The 17550-nt window shown below is 42.2% G+C and overlaps 1 protein-coding gene across 1 annotated transcript; it reads right to left on the bottom strand.

The window, feature by feature from the left end:
- Positions 1-12333: 12333 nt before the first annotated feature.
- On the bottom strand, positions 12334-13332 carry LOC311038569 (melanocortin receptor 4-like; the record flags this gene model as incomplete). Its single annotated transcript, XM_084048142.1, has 1 exon — positions 12334-13332. The coding sequence occupies one exon, from the start codon at positions 13330-13332 to the stop codon at positions 12334-12336; it is 999 nt and encodes a 332-aa protein (XP_083904268.1).
- Between the last annotated feature and the right edge of the window lie 4218 nt (positions 13333-17550).

The following is a 17550-nucleotide window of genomic DNA, read 5'->3' as shown; positions in this document are numbered from 1 at the left end:
TCTTCAAGATTACCAGATTCTGATTTGCAGTGATTCAATCCTACCTATCTCCACCTAGTGGATATGAAAAACAACATTAAGTAGACTGACATTTTAGCAATTTAGAGCCCTTCTTAACACATTACCTGCCAAGAACGTAGATATGCGTTCTTTCTATTTGAAAATTCCACAAGAGGGCGCTCTAACACAACTTAGGAATGATCCCTCGACACTCAGAGAAGGAATAGACGGATGTGACGTTATCCCAAAAAACGTCACCTCCATCCGCTCCAACGTTAGGATTTGTAGAAAAACACTTTGCTCCCACACTCCACATTCCCAGTAGGCCAAGCAAGGAATCGTACTGGTAAGGTAAGCTCCACCCCAAATGTTTCAAACTAGACCGGTGCCATCCTACTCGTGGAGTCAGTACACATTATCTCTGAACTCTGAATGTCCCGATTTGCTAAAAAAAAACTAAAACTAAAAAAAGCCCATGCTAGGCAACCCGGCCTGGCGGGAATCTGTGCAATTTTCTAGTTGAAGAATTGTAGAAAACTGTGTTCTTACATCCCACATTCTCGTAACTTAAAAGGATGTGCCAGTTGATCCTATAAGCATAGGTCAATGCCCCGGCAACAATACTCATAAAAGGGCATGAGTGCAGGGTTGTGTGCAAAGCTGCACACACTAATCACACACAGACAACGTTGAGATGTGTTTACTGTTTAGGCATTCAAAAATGCCTAAACCAAAGTCTAAAGAGAGTGGAACACTGGAGTCCAAAGATAAATCAGCATAGTTCCGAAGTGGAGGTACTTTAAGTGAACAGGAAATTATAAAATTGAATTTGAGCACACAAATCTGCATATTCCATTACTAGACACCGATGTCACTGTGCTGAAATTATAATACAAAACAACTTGTGATAAGTATGGAATTAATGAGAGCAATTATGATGCTCCGATTATCCCAGTCTTATCACTGAAACCTGGACCCTGTGTGGTGAATGATTTTGGGTAAAAAGGTGTTAGACTATAAAAGGTATAGTTATAATAAATGAGACGACAACGACAGGTCAAAATAGGGTAATTATTATTAAATATGAGTTATAGTAATTACAGTTATTAATTACAGTTATATTGAATTTTCACAGAGTTGGATATGGAGGCGATACAAAAATAGCGATCGAATAGCGATCCTTAGGGTTAAGTAAAAAGTCACAACTGAATTACATGAGGCAGTTTCAGATATTATAAGTGGTTTATTTAGGGTTCCTTATCGCAAGGAGGAGGGGGAGGGCAGGTCTGACCTCGCAGCATCTCTTCAAAGCCCTCTAACCAGGGCTAAAGGCAAAATGAGTAGGTTGACGTCAGAGGGCCCAGGCTGGTAGCTGCAGAAGGTCTGGTGAATCATATCTCAAGGAGGGGGTTGCTGTGACCTAGCAGGCCATAGTTCCCGGCCAATGATTCGGGGCAAGAGTCAATTTTGATAGGAAGGCTCCAGGAATTAATAACAATACAGTTTCTCATGATGGGATAGACAAAACTTTAAGGGGGTAAGCGACGCCTTGGCAGGCAGTGTACAGTTCATGGCTGCACACTTGTCTGTCCAGGGTGGACAGATGGCCTTCTGTATTTCACGTGATGTTAAAAACCTTTATGCATATATATATATGTCCTATACCAACAAATCATTAACAAACAAGCAATAATTAAGTTATCAACTTGTTAAGCCCTTTAACTTTTGTAATTGTTGTCAATTTGTTACTTTTTGGAAAATAAACCACACTTTGAGTTTGGAAACCTGAGTTGTGATGTATACCTTGAATTGCTTAGTCACAGCAAATAATAGATCAATTCACTCCAGCGTCAGACGCTTGCTGTGATGTAAGCTATTAGTCCATTCAGTTCCAAGATGGCATGTTCTCTTTTATGTAGGTAACAGACCTCGACCTGAGCTTGGCCATGAGGGTAATGCCTTGAATTCAAAGGAGAGCAAAGCAGCTTGCACTTTGAGTCCGTATTTATTTTTAACCAACATACAACCTCAGATGTGTCAATCATATTCTCCTAACAAAATAGTTTTTAAGCTGTTTTGTAAAGCGACTTTGGGTACTAGAAAAGCGCTATATAAGTCTGATGTATTATTATTATTATTATTATTATTATTACCCTTATTATTATTATTATTATTACCCTTATTATTATTATTATTATTATTATTAACTTTGTTTTTTGTTTATTTTTTTGTACTTTATTGAGTCCAAACATGTTAACAATAAATCATTCAGTTTACTTCCATAATAGTAATAATACATTTCACATGTTTTATGTCTCTGTTATCAACAGACATTTCGACCCATTCTTTTTCTTTTTTTTTTTCGTGCATTATTATTAACTTTGGGGTATGCGACTAACAAATACATCTCTCTGTTCAGGATCATTATTCAGGTTTATGTCAAAGACAAGGATTGCTCCCAAATGGTGATGATGATCTGATCCTCTGTGGAAATGAAACGGGAACTGTTGATATCACATCATCCCGCCCTGCATCCACTACAAGCAGCATCACATATCCTTGCTAGTATTTCTAGCCTGGCATGACCAGACTAATAACAAACACTGCGTAGATATTAGTCTGGAATCTCTGTGTGGAACCTGCATGGGGTGGATAAAAAAAATGCCTCTAGTGATAAACCCGCCCCATATTTGTATACTGGGCCCTGATTGGTGCCCCACAACTTAGGGGGCAGGGAAATCCAATCACAACCGAGCGGGGCCAGACCAAATCTACCAAGGGCTTTCTTTTTTTAGTTCTTACTAAATACAGACCGGCGGGCGCATTGACTTTATGTTTTCGGAGATCTCAGCTAACCTGTTACCTAGATACCTCATTGGCCGCTGCAGTTCATTGGAGCGACCTGCACCAGTGACCGCCGTAATGGAAAGGGCAGCCAAGCCTTCTCATGCATTTAAGTCCATTGAAGCAGACTGTCTCTCCAGTCCACTATTAAGATCATCACAACTCCCTGAATTTTCAACCGATTTTCAAGCGGTTAAGTTTGTAACAAATGCCGGACATGGAATCATGGATGCAGTAGGCCTACTTGGTTACATCTAAAATGCATATTTTCATACCAAAATACTTTTATCTAATCCACGTAACCGTATAGTCACAAAGCATTTCTGTCAATCCGGCCACTGGACTCATCACACATAATACTGCAGGCCACATTGCAGAATTGCCTTTTCTGTCTATATCCAACATCCTCTATAGCAGAAAGACACCACGCCTTGAAAGGGCATACACATGGTAAATGGTAAATGGTGCATTTATATAGCGCTTTCATCCAAAGCGATTTACATAGATTGTGCATTACATTCACCCATTCACACACACATTCATACACCGATGGCGGAGGAAACCATGCAAGGCACCAACTTGCTCATCGGGAGCAATTAGGGGTTCAGTGTCTTACTCAAGGACACTTCGACACTAACTCTGGGGGAGTCCCCCAGCCCTGGATCGAACTGGGAACCTTGCGGTTTCCAGTTCACTCTACCCCTGAGCCACTGCCGCCTCACATGTCCTATGACCCCCAAAATGAAAAATGAAATGCAATCATAGAACTAATTGGTAACAAAATAATTGAGGAGATAGTCAGAAAGGTGAAAGAAACAAAGTACGCTGCTGTCATAATGGACTGTATTCCTGACTTCACTCCTGACTAATGAACAACTTTCTGTTCTCTTGAGCATGGTGAACTGTGAGCTATCAGTTGGTGTACATTTAACTGAACATTTTGTAGGTTTTATTGATGATAAAGACACCACTGGGAAAGGTCTGTGTGACACATTTTTTGAGAAGTTGGACAAGCTCCACCATGAAACTTGCAGAGAAATGAAAACATACTTTATGTTTTCGGAGCTCTCAGCTAACCTGTCCCCTCTTGGGCTGCTGTCAATAGTCTTTCGCCGCTACCCGCCATAGATATAGAAACCTAGATACCTCATTGGCCGCTGGCTTATGCATTTATGTCCATTGAAGCAGGCTGTCTCTCCACTATTGAAATCATCACAACTTTGGACCAAAAAACGTATTTGAAAGACAAAAACAGCATACAGTACCAATCAAATCGGTTTGAGACACTGACAGTCTGTGTTCTATATTTTAATGGTACTGAAACCATAATACACACTCCAAGACAGTTGAAAGCAATTATAACAACACAGTCGCAGAGCATTATAATATAATGGTTAGTAAGCAAATAAATAAACAAATACATAAATAAAGTCAAATAATAAAAACCTGAAACCATAACACACACTCCAAGACAGTTGAAAGCAATTATAACATCAAAGTCGCAGAGCATTATAATATAATGGTTAGTAAGTAAATAAATAAACACATAAATAAATAAAGTAAAATGATAAAAATCCCTGGAACTTCGTCGTCAACCGGCTATGATGGATGTCCTCTAGCTGATCTGCTGTCCCAGGAGGTGTCCGAATTGAGGTTGAGAGTGTCCCAGCTCCATCAAATAATAGAAAGGAGGAGTTATTCAGGCATTGATGCCTGAAGAAGGTCTATTGACCAAAACATTGCCATAATGGAGTTGTCCTTATTGTGCAAGTGCAGACGGTGTGCGGGTCATTTTAGATACATTTCCTGAAAGTCTAACCTCATTCCCAGAACTCTTAAGTGCAGTCATCAAAACAGTAAAATCATTTTACCAAAAGCACCTATAGCACCTTCTGCTCATTGTTTAAACCCTGAAACTCAAACCACAAAGTATTCGCATCAAAACCGGATACATTGTGTAGTGTTGCTGCGTCAATGTATTTTCTTTTTAATAGTTTATTATGTATCTCTTTCATAGTATGATGTTTTATACATTTATTTATGTATTTACTTACTTACTTACTAATTCATTGATTAATTAATTAATGAATTAATTAATTAATTACTGACACACAACCAATCAGAGTACTCTGTGTGGCCTCTCCCTCCTGCCCCGCCACCCTGCCTACCTGTCCTCTGTGCTCCTCACATCACTGATTAGTACTCTTCTCTATTGTCTTAAGCCTGTATCAACATGATAATATGCCATGCACATAGAGAAAGTAAGTATGGTGACGATTATTTTCCACGCTGTAATTTGTGTAGCTTGGAATGCCAAGCTCCCCCGCAGACTTTCGGTGATGGGTTTTGATGTGTTCAGCCTGGATTCATTTTCTGCCCATGCATTTAATAACAGAAGTGTAGGAGTAGCTTATCATAATCTAATAAAACTGTTGGTTTATTTGTGCAGAAACAGTCTATCACATGGATTAAACGGGATATAAATCAGATGTTTAAAACGGGGCTCATCTAAAAGAATCATCAGATACATCGTTTGAAAGAAAGGGGCTCCTGTAACCGCGGAGTCAAATGTGCACTCTATGCCAACATGGAAACATGCTTGAGAATGCACAGTGGCATTGATAGCACAATGAATATCACTTCCCTACCTTTAACAAGGGCATTGTAAGGACTCGTTAACATATATGTCTATTCAGGGTCAATGATGATGAGCCATCAACTCATTAACAACTCAATGTTGCTCATTGAGAGAGAGAGAGAGAGAGAGAGAGAGAGAGAGAGAGAGAGAGAGAGAGAGAGAGAGAGCGAGAGAGATTCAGGAGTCCCGAGTTGGTATCATCTAGTCCACACTTGCATTGCACCATCAGTTCAGTCATAAAAATGTAAAAATCCTGACAACCTGACATCAGTGCTTTGCATCTACTGTTTTTGAATGGCTCAGACATGTTGTCTTCCACTCTGCCCACTGCGCATCCTCCTCCCCGTCATCAGTGGGCTGATTGTATATCTGCAGTATTAATGCAGCCGACTTTTACTTTATGTTATGCGTTTCCTCTCAGTGTGTGTGTGTCGCCAGATGCTTGTCCTCGGCTTGTGCGTGTCCGCACCTCGTTGTCGTTGTATCCTCCTCGAACAAAGCTTACCCGTTGGGCTTAAGTTTGTTCATTTATGCATCAGCACAGGCGCAGCCGCTGTGTGCTACTGTCTCTCCACTGAGAGCTTTTCCTGGGAGGGTTAATCCACTTCTGCGTGCAGTGGTGTCGTGGAGGCCAAACGGGGTAGGACGGCGTGTGGCCAGTCATTTTTTCACGCGCAAGGTACAGCACGGTACAGTGCACGCGTGTGCATGCTAGAACGTGCCCCCCCCCCCCCGTAGATTCATGAGCCAAGTACCCAAATGGCTACTTCGCATGACAGGTTTACAAGTGAGTGCGAAAATGTTTCCTCAGATTCCTCGCACCTCGCATTTATAGGCTACACGGTAAGCAAGCAACACAGCATGTTGGCTTCAGTAGCTGCTGCTGCCAGTATCCTATCTGCATCTGCACGCAGCAATGCCTCAGCCACCGTCAAAGAAGAGAAAGATACTCGTTCAAAGCAAACTTTTAGTTTCAGCTCTATAATTCATGGCATTCCTTGAATTTGTATTAGCTTAAACATTTCCTATACAAACATGTTTCCTAATTTAAAGTAAAATAAAATGCGCGCGGTGTGCGCGTGCCGTCCTGCCAGTAAAAAAATCACCACGACACCACTGGCTGCGTGTGTATGTAACTGACCACGCTGAACCGTTTAGAGGAGTTACATCAGGGGTCGGCAACTAAGTTTGACCTCGGGACAAATTCTTTCCACGCCACCCCTGAGTTACATTGTGTATTTAGGTGCTTAATTCGATAGATTGCGCCCTACTATTTCCTAGGGCGCAATCCCTAGGTGGTGTAGTTGGCTACTCGCATATACCCCCCTGTTAGACATGCGATAATGTCAGTTTCAGAACAACCATGAAATATAATTATGCAATTATAAAGGCAGTAAAATGTTATACATTGTGATGTTGTTGCTGTCGAGTGGAAACCTTGTATGTCCTTTTTTATTATTATTGTCTCCGCCAGGCCGAAAGGCATGGCGAGAGAGTATGTTTTACCCTCCGTCCGTCCTTCCGTCCGTGTAGTGTGTCCTGTCTGTGTGTTACCAGCTAATCTCCGGCACCGTTGGCCCGAAACTGTTGGCTGCGAAACTGTGCACACCCACTCCCTGGATGCCAATTCAGAACCTCTGCCCCACATTTTTCACATGGGCCTGTTATAGCGCCACCAGGAGGCCGATTTGTGCAAAACCCATTTTTCCCCATTACACCTACAGCTTTTAACCAAACGTCATGCAAATCGGTACACAGTATCTCTATAGTCATGTGATCAACCCGGATCTGTCCGATTTCCCATATTGCATCCTCATTGGCTAAGGTTAGCTTCCAAAGTGTGCAGGATTGGTCCGTTTTGAACAAACTGCCTCCAATCATGAACGCAGCTTGCCATTTCCATAAAATTGCACACGCACATTCCCACTAGGCCGAGGAAGAAATGCCACTTGAACATTTTCAAATCAGCCTCATGGTGGCGCTATAACTGGCCGATTTGCATTTTTAACTATAACTGCACCGATCTGCGTGAAACTTTGCACGCACACTCCCTAGAGGCCAAGGAAAAACATTGGACTGCATTTTTCACATCTGCTTTTTACAGCGCCACCAGGAGGCCGACTTATGTAAAATACATTTTTGGAGATTATTCCTTCAGATTCTGTCCAAAAAACACGCAAATTGGTACACTGCATCTCCATAGTCATGTGATTCTGATGGATCTGTCCGATATTTCATATTCCATCCTATTTGACTTACAGTGGCTTCCAAAGTTTGCAGGATTGGTCAGTTTTAAACAAAATGCCTCAAAACATGAATGCAGTGTGCAATTTCCGTGAAAGTTTGCATGCAGATTCCCACTAGGCCGAGGAAGAAATGCCCCCCTTTTCACATTCACATTGGCCTTTATAGCGCCACCAACAGGTCTAATTTAGCAAAACACATTTTTGGAACAAAATGCCTCAAATCATGAATGCAGTGTCCCATTGAAAGGTCTAAGAAGAAATGCCACCCTTTTCACATTGGCCTATTATAGCGCCACCAGGAGGCCACAATAACCTACCTGAGCTGGCGGAGACCTGTGCTCCGAGGAGCACTTTTTCTAGTTTTGAAAATATTTTTAAATAGTGAAAATAGCAGATCTAGAAGCTCACAGCACTTGGCACATTGTGAGCTTGTACATCTGCAATTTTCATTACTTTTGGGGCATTCATTTATGAAAAGTTGATTATGGAGATACCAGGTTCATGCCCAAATGCAACGATTAAATATGTATTGGTTACTTTAGGACTTTATGATGCAAAGTATAAAGATATTAACATTTTATATATATTGTGGGTGGTTAAGGATGAATACATATTTAATCGGTACTTCACGCTAGTGATTTGTAGAGCAACCAGCAAGATTTATTTCAAGCTATATAACATTTCATGAAGTTCAGTTTGAATGTCAATGTGTTAGAAAAGAACAGCATGATGGAAATTGCTTCCTTCCTTTCCTTTTTCTCTCACGTAGCCCATGATGTGTTACCATCAAACCTTCAAAAGAAAAGGTGTCTCTTTCCGGTCTGAAGAACATGCTTTGAATTCACTTGTCTGAGTCAGTTTCTGTGGTTTTCAAAGCTTTTGCCCACGGTATACACTCAGCATTATTGCTAGATTTTGAGAGAGAAATAAGCAACCCGGTCTATGAAAACAAGCCCAAAAGAAGTGACTATAGGCCACACTAGCACTTTAAATATATAATTATAATTATAATACATAATAATAATATCATTTATATACATCGGCTATTTGAAAATAGCCGATCTACTAGCTCTGTAATAGCTAGATCTGCAAAAAAGTTTTTTTTATCTTGGGACAAAAAGTGAAAAATGTGGAATATTTTAACACAAATCTGATATGAGAGTCCCTGGCACAAAATATTTGTCGTTGGGGGTCCACGGACAATTACATATTACATATTAATTTGGGAGTCCTTGACATGAAAATGTTTGAGAACCACTGGTTATAACAACATTAGATAACAAGCCCAAATAAGCAACTACTCTTTAGAAACAAGTCCAAAAAAACGCAACCCACAACTACCAATATTTACAAAAACAGAAGAACAAGCCCAAATTCGCTTATAATAAGCAGACCTGGCAACACTGCTCAGCACTCAAGACATGGTCTCAAGGACAGGTCTAGACGGGTCTTGTGTGTGCTTGCTATGCACTGGACACAGCTATTGCCATGGGAAGAAGTTTTTATATGTAGCATATAGCCATTTCTTTAAATTGCTTTGTAGTGGGAAGTCATTGACAGTGACAGCACAGTGTTAAAAGAAAACATAAAAGCATGAATTATCATAAGTCTGGATACTTTATTGTATGATCTTTCTCGGGAACTGGACAAGCTTACAAAAACGCTTATAATGATGGAAATGAATGTGGAAAGCATCACTGAAAATAAGCGAGCGTGTAGCCTAGTGAAAATAAGTGGCTTCCATGTGGTCAGTCATCTATGAAGTCAGTATGATATCAGTACTATGATGTCAGTCATCTCCATATCATAACATTATCAAATTAAAGTTCCAAAAAGACAAAGGAAAAAAGGGGTAAATATTTGATTGGTCCCAGACAGACAGACAGACAGACAGACAGACAGACAGACAGACAGACAGACAGACAGACACAACTATGAGAGTGTAGCCTGCCAACAGTTGACTGTGAGAATCAAGGAGATTGGGGAGGATGGGGCCTGCCACTGAACATGCCCTTATAGTGGGGGGTCTGGGGGTCACCACCCAGAAACCTCAAAGTAGTTTGATAGCCTACTTTTATTGTGCTGTACTAGCATTGGATAATGATGGGTGCATTTTGTCATTTCATCCGAGAGAGAGAGAGAGAGAGAGAGAGAGAGAGAGAGAGAGAGAGAGAGAGAGAGAGAGAGAGAGAGAGAGAGAGACGCACACGTTCAGAGGGGGACACACACAAGAGAGAACCATTCACACTTTCTAAAAGAAAACAGTGATTTGTATGAGAATTGTCAAACCCAACTAACAGCGCAAATGGACGTTGGAATAATGGCCCTGGCTGGGTCATTATTCCCACAGCCCATATTTTGTTATTCTGATTAGCCCCATTATAACTAACCCTGTCCTTAACCTCACCCTAACCTAATGGTTGGAATAATCGGATGTCAGAATTATGAGTGGTCAGAGCGGACCAGTGTAGCCTACATATTACAATCAAGGATGAGATGTGGTCGAATCAAGGAGGGCTGGCAGCGATAATCAGTGGCAATATATAAAAAAAATACAATACTTTAACAAAATGTACACATTTTTATACATCACAGTGCATATTAAGGCAGGGATTAGAAGCAACAATTCTCATGACACATAAACACAGTTCTCTTAAATAAATATAGTTAGATCTAGAAAATAAATAGATGTTTTGAGCTATAGCATTTGTGAAATCCACTGAGAATGCTCAGAGCTCTGTGCAAAACTTGCAGACATTATTCACACAAGCCACAAGCTCACAAGACATATTATTACCGGAATCTTTTCATGAAACTAACACTAACACTTCTCAAGGTCTGGCTGTGGTCTCATAAAAGCTTTAAAAAAGCATTGACTACTGATAAAGTCAATGATAGGCTAATACAGTTAATTTCTATTGGCTTTTTTTTTTCTTTTCCCCCTTTACTATACCATTTGGCATGCGTCTGCCTGAGATATAATGTAAACACACACAAAGAGCACATGTTGTAAATATATAGAATTTGATACCAATATGAAATATACAGTTTGTATGAATTGATACCTGGTAAAATGCATAATGGATTGTGGTTTCACTGCTAATTCAAAGTGATTTTCTTAGAAATGATTTACCACTAAATATGCCGTTTGTTTCTATGTTTTTGAGATAAAGGCAAATAGATTTGTTGAAAGAGGACAAATGTAATAGTAAACTGTTTTACACGTATCCTGGAGGTAGGCTGTCATGTACTAGGTTAAATGCTGCAGAAGATTCCACATTGCACAGGCACTGTCTCTGTGTACGATAGGCTATGTACTGTGTTGTTTTCATACCCTGTCATTTAAATACAGACACAGCAGTCACTAGAGCCAAAGTTCCCAAACCTTTCAGGCCACAACCCCCCAAAATAATAAAATTTAAACTGGGGACCCCCCCACCCTGACAAGCACTTGGAATTGAAGGCATTACATTTAGTTCGACTTGGTTCCACAGATATTTCACAATATTTGCCTCTTTCTTATGTTATATTAGAACATTTGGCCAAGTTGCTAAAAAGCAGTGGTGTAAAGTAACTAAGTACATTTACTCAAGTACTGTACTTAAGTACAATTTTAAGGTACTTTTACTTTACTGGAGTATTTCAAATGTTCAGTACTTACTTCTACTCCACTACATCTCAAAGGCAAATATCGTACTTTTACTCCACTACAATTATTTGAAAACTTGAGTTACTAGTTATTTTGTAGATTTTGATTATTATTAAAAAACATACATTAATCATTTCAGCCCTATATACATTTTGGCCATTTGAAAATAGCAGATCTACAAGCTCAATGCGATCGGCTATTTTCAAAATAATTTTAGACATTTTATTCATTTAAGTACATTTTGATGCCTTTACTTTTGTACTTTTACTCTAAATTTTAAATTTTGAATTCCGGACTTTTACTTGTAACAGAGTACTTCTACATTGCAGTATTGATACTTTTACTTCAGTAAAAAATGTTTGTACTTTTTCCACCACTGCTAAAAAAGGTCTTAAAAGTCATTAAATTGTAAACAGAAATGTGCAGATACCCTGTATACACTTATACTGTATGTTGGTTTGTTTACTGTTGAGTGAGAAAACAATGTTGCACATTAAGCTAATCATTTGGGGTCCCACCAAAATAATTTGTGGAACTGGTGTCCCGACCCCAGTTTAGGAACCACTGCACTGCAGGACACAGGTGTATTTATAAGTTGATAATTTGATAGCTTTAAAAAATATATTAATAAATATGACATTACAAGTTTACAAACAAGGGTCAAGTAAATATATTTACCTTCATCAATATGTACGTGCATGTAATTGTCACAGTCATATGAAACTTGAATGGTACTCACCAACAAATGAAAAAACAACATTTTGATTTGCTATTTTACACGGTGTGTGAGCCTGCCTCTCTTTAGGAACCTGCCTCACTTAACCAGAGACCGGGCAAGTGCCCTTCTTATTGTTCATTCACAACCAAGCGCGGGAGCAGCATGTGCACATTGATTACAGCTCAAAATCACATTATCTCGTTGTTATGGCTTCACTTGGGATGCCAAGTGAATACGACTACGCGGGCAGCTCACACTCGCACAGGTTGGACAGCATGCAGCAGCATAAGATCTCCTTGAAGGTCTTCCTCATCTCCTGGCTGCGAAAGGCATAGATGATGGGGTCTATGACGGAGTTGCACATGATGAGGATGAGGTAGAGGTTGAACTGGGACATGAAGCAGATGCAGTAGGCGTTCCACGGGCACGAGATCATGAGGATGAGGTGGAGGAAGAAGGGCGCCCAGCAGACCACAAACACGCCCAGCAGGATGGTGAGCGTCACAGCCCCCTTCATGTTGGCCCGCTGTTGGACGGGCGCGTTGCCCGGCAGCACGGCGATGCGCTTCACGTGCAGGCGTGCCAGCAGGAACATGTGCACGTACAGCGAGGCCATGAGCCCCAGCATGGTGAAGAACATGGTGATGAGGCAGACGAGCACCGTGGTGCTCTTCGAGTACACAATGAAGAGGATGCCCGATGCCGTGCAGCACGACCAGATGCACGATATGACCGCCAGCGCCCGACGCACCGTCACAATGTTGTGGTAGCGCAGTGCGTAGAAGATGGTGATGTAGCGGTCCACAGCGATGGCCAGCAGACTGCAGATGGAGGCCAGCAGTGAGCTGCATATCATGGAGTCAAACAGGTTGTCCATATTCTTGATGATGGCGACGGGGATGTTCAGGCTGCCGCTATTGATCAGGGCTATGACGATGGTCTCGGAGGCGTTGGACACGCTCACCAGCATGTCGGCCACGGCCAAGCTGCAGATGAAGAAGTACATGGGCGAGTGGAGGTTCCTGTTCTTGATGATGGCGGCAATCACCAGCATGTTCTCCAGCATGCTCACGATGCCAAGGGTCAGGAACACCTCCGTGGAGATGATCAGCTGCTCGTAGCAGCTGGCTGATGAGTCCTTCCCCTCGGTCAGCGAGTCTGTGTGCATGGGCGGCGTGGCCGAGCTGTGGTTCCTGTTGTGTCTGTAAACAAATGCATGGTTCTGTGTGCTGTTCATGATGTCAAGTCAGATTAGTTGTGTATTTTTCAACTTCCTTTTGTCCTTCTTCTATGCCTCTGCTAAGAGTGCATGGAGAGCAAAGCGCGAGAGAGAGAGGTAGAGAGAGAGAGAGAGAGAGAGAGAGAGAGAGAGAGAGAGAGAGAGACATTAGTTAGTGAGTGAGTGAGTGAGTGAGTGAGTGAGTGAGTGAGTATGTGAGTGAGTGAGTGAGTGAGTGAGTGAGTGAGTGAGTGAGTGAGTGAGTATGTGAGTGAGTGAGTGAGTGTGTGTTTGTGTGTGGGTGCGTGGGTGTGGGTGCGTGCGTGCGTGTGTGGCTGTATGTACGAGAGAGAGAGAGGTAATGAGAGCACAACGCACATATGCACACGTACATACTGAGTACTCACACACATTGCAGGCATGTAGGCAGATCATCACTTGGGCAGCTTCTGTGCTGCTCTCTCACTCGCTCCCGCATTATATCCCCCAACATCTGCGCACACACACTGACCCCTCCCCCTGCTCTTCTCTCCTATGATCGCTCTTGTAAATGGAAGAGGAGCACGTTTTATCTTCCGAGATGAATACATTGTACAAGATTTTGGAATGAAATTGTCATTAATTGTAGTAGTTTGCAACATTCTGTGATTTTTAAAAGAGACAAATTATAGAAATCATAAAAAGAGCTTGACACTTAATCTGTGTAGGCAGTCTGTTATGTTAATAGTGGAGCTAATTTGAAGGTAAGGGTCTATAGAACAATTTCGGTTGAGTGTCAAGCACCCAGATAAAAAATTGTCCTCTAGGGGGCGTCGGCAGTTGTCAACCCCCCACCAGCCCTAGCAAAATATGTTAACTGTTTTGATTGGATTATCCGATCTGATCATATGAGATATTTATGTATTCAGGATCAGGAGTAGCATTTGGTACTTCAATCATATTACCCATAGAATCAATTTTATTTTCCAGTATTGGCACATATGATATCGACAAAAATAGATATATACTGTAGTAGAGGGCCGAGTATGGGGAATTGGTTGTTTTAATTTCAAATTGATGTGAAAGTTTAGTTTTCACTACTAAATTGAAGTAAGGGTCTATAGAACATTTCTGGTTCGAGTGTGAAACACTCAGATAAAGAAAATGGCCTCTAGGGTGTCAGCGGTCCCAACCCCACACCAGCCATTGCAAAATATGGGAACTGTTATAACCTTTGATTATCCAATATGAACATAATGAGGTATCTATGGATTCAGGATCTTAGCAAGGTAGCAACTGGTACGTCACACATATTGCCCAAAGAAGCAATATTTCTTCTGCTATCTGCACATTTCCACAAGAATAGTCAAAAGAGGTGTATGCACTAACGTATGTGTCGGAATAGCATTCATTAATTTCTCTCTCTCTCTCTCTCTCCAGCCTGACCTGCCTGAAACAGATATACTGTATCACACGATCCTCACGCACACTGAACCTCACTCGAAGCAGTTGGATTTACTGTTGTTGAAAAGGGGGGGCCAAAGAAAAAAAATAACATGTGGGAACATTTTACAGGTGTCAAGGGGAGAGACTATAGCATGGGGAAATTACATCTCCACAATCTCATTGGTCAGCAGGCAGGATGGGGACCGGACTGAAAATGATCCGGCTTTGTCGAGAGATACAAACCTAATTGGCACGACTGACTGGCACGTGGTCGGGGGGGAGGGTGATAATAGGCACTGTACATACTCCTACACGCTGGGGCGGCAACTGTCAGGGAGTGTTGCGCGGGAGGAGTAGGGATAATGGGTAAGGCAACGGCGAAAATAGGGCCCGGGGTCTATATGACAGAGTTTCACTTGATAACCACTTGAACCCTATAGCATCCCTATACACAGGCTATTTTGAGCGTTGTACACACAGCATGTCGGCCACAGCCAAGCTACAGATGAAGAAGTATGAAGGGCGAGTGGAGGTTCCTGTTCTTGATGATGGCAGCAATCACCTGCATGTTCTCCAGCAGTTTCACGATGCCCAGCGCGAGGAACACCTCCGTGGAGATGATCAGCTGCTCGTGGCAGCATTAATCAAACACTTTTTGGTAAAGGCACTCCATCTTTCCGTGGGGTAAAAGGAGCGTAACCAGAGCTTGGCGAATGGACAGAGAAGGCACGTTTCCCACTGTCATTTTTCAGCCGTTTCTCATCTCATGGGAGAGAGAAAGTGAAGGGGGAAATAACAAAGAGAGTGAGAAATAATTATGTAATGGCGCATTCTAGCCGAGGCGAGGAGAATGAGCCTATGACGAGAGAAAGGGAGAATGCCTTGTACAAAGGACATAAGCACTACCAATGCAGTCAGGCAATAGGAAAATAGAAAGGCTTCCTCTAAGCTGTAATGACCTCGAGAATGAACACTAACCTATGGTTTCATTTAGAACGTCTCCAGCTCTTGCAAAATGCTGCTACTGTATGTGTGCCGTGTACTGATAGAAACTAGAAAAATAGATCCTTTCTCTCCTTCACTGACCTCTTGCATTGGCTCCCGGTTAAATACAGAATAGCATTTCAAATTGTCCTCCTTACCAACAAAGCTCTCAATGGTCAGGCACCACTGTATCTTAGGTTAAGGTTAGACAGGGCCATTTTCGAATTGCAGCCTCCTGAAGGTGTATCTTTAGGGCAACATTTACAAACATGTTGTCGCAAGGAATGAACAATCAGACTTGGGAAGACTGTGGGAATTTACAGATAAACATTGTAAGAAAGCCCGCCAGCGACGCCTAGTGGCCTGGCATGGTATTACCCACTGACAAGTGTATTTAGTCAGAGTAGTGTTTGACACACGCAGGGTCAGTTAGACACGACGTTCTCTGTGTGTTTCTGTTCCCTTGTGCCTTAATTCTTGATTGTGCGTTTATGAAACTATGTAAGTACAGTATTTAGGTCCTAAGTGTTGTTTAGTAAGCTATACTATATCTGGGACTCTGTATTATCACTTTTATGTGACTTTATATGCTTAATTGGCAACACCTGTTTGTTTGGCTAGTGCTGATTTAGCTCCCCACTGCCTGCAGTTTGTTTGTAACCTTTATGGTGTATATTTTTGTTACTCCTGTGATGATGATGTGTATTTACTTCTGTGCCTGCAATGTTTGGACAGTTTTGGTGTTAATATTTGCTACACTGAGTGAGTGTTTATTGTTTGCCTTATGACACTGTGCAGATAGCCTGTTGTTAGTGATTGCATCATACATGCCAGTGATTGCATCATAAATGCTTGAGTTCATGCTACTGCTAATATGTTTATCTTTATTGTTGTTCACTTTCAGACCACACACACATGTTCACCATTACCGAATAAATCATTGGAAAGAAATCCCTTCTCCAGACCCTGATTCTCTGACCGGAATCTAGTCCATATTCGCCGCCTCAACCAGTATTATTATTTTAAAGTAACCAGAGGTGTCCCCTTCGTTACAATTGGTCCTTCGAGCCGGATTGAGTGCACCATCCAACAATATGGACAAAGCAGTTTCAGGACTATCCGAGCCACAGGGTAGGCCCAGCAGAGGACATCGTTTGCCTTCTTACCTTGCCGACTATGAAGTTGGTTACCACCATTCCGAGGGTCCTCCTCCAACCGCTTCCCACCGCCACCTAAGCCAAACCGGAAGCAATTCGAGGAGAACATCCAGTCGGAGTGGAGCCAGCTCCAGGTAGGCACACGTCGGCCCCCTTTTCAGTAGGCACACGTCGGTCTCTGTTGGCGTGTATCCTGCTCGGGCTCTATCTGACGTTCAAACTGCTATTCTGGAGGAGAGGATAAGGCAGATGGAGGTTGATGCCCTCCGCCAGCAGCTACATGAGGATTCACAAGTTGACTTGGAGTATCAACGGCTAGATGCACAAGCAAAGGAAGATCAACGGTACCAGGAGGAGGCTCAACGGTACCAGGAGGAGGCTCTCCAGGCCAGAGGGTATCTAACCACACAACTGGAAAGGAGCCGCCGCCTGAAGGAAGCAGAGCAGGAACTGGAGGTGGCCAAAATCGTCACATCCCTTCTTACTGCTGACTCCAACGCCACCGTACCAGCTCCTCCCTCGTCACAGGGCATTATCCGTAGCTTTCACCAGTCCGCTGCATCACTTACAGCTCACAGTCAGCACCCCTTGCCCCAGCATCCAATATCACTTCATCCAACGATGTCAGCTGCAGCCTCTTCAGCCCAGCAGCCAGTACCCCCTTCACCAG

Source organism: Gymnoscopelus microlampas, assembly GCF_963454915.1.
Source record: "Gymnoscopelus microlampas genome assembly, chromosome: 22".
NCBI classification, from domain to species: Eukaryota; Metazoa; Chordata; class Actinopteri; order Myctophiformes; family Myctophidae; genus Gymnoscopelus; species Gymnoscopelus microlampas.
Note: the sequence above shows the minus strand (reverse complement) of the source record. Positions and strands in the feature narration are given on the sequence as shown.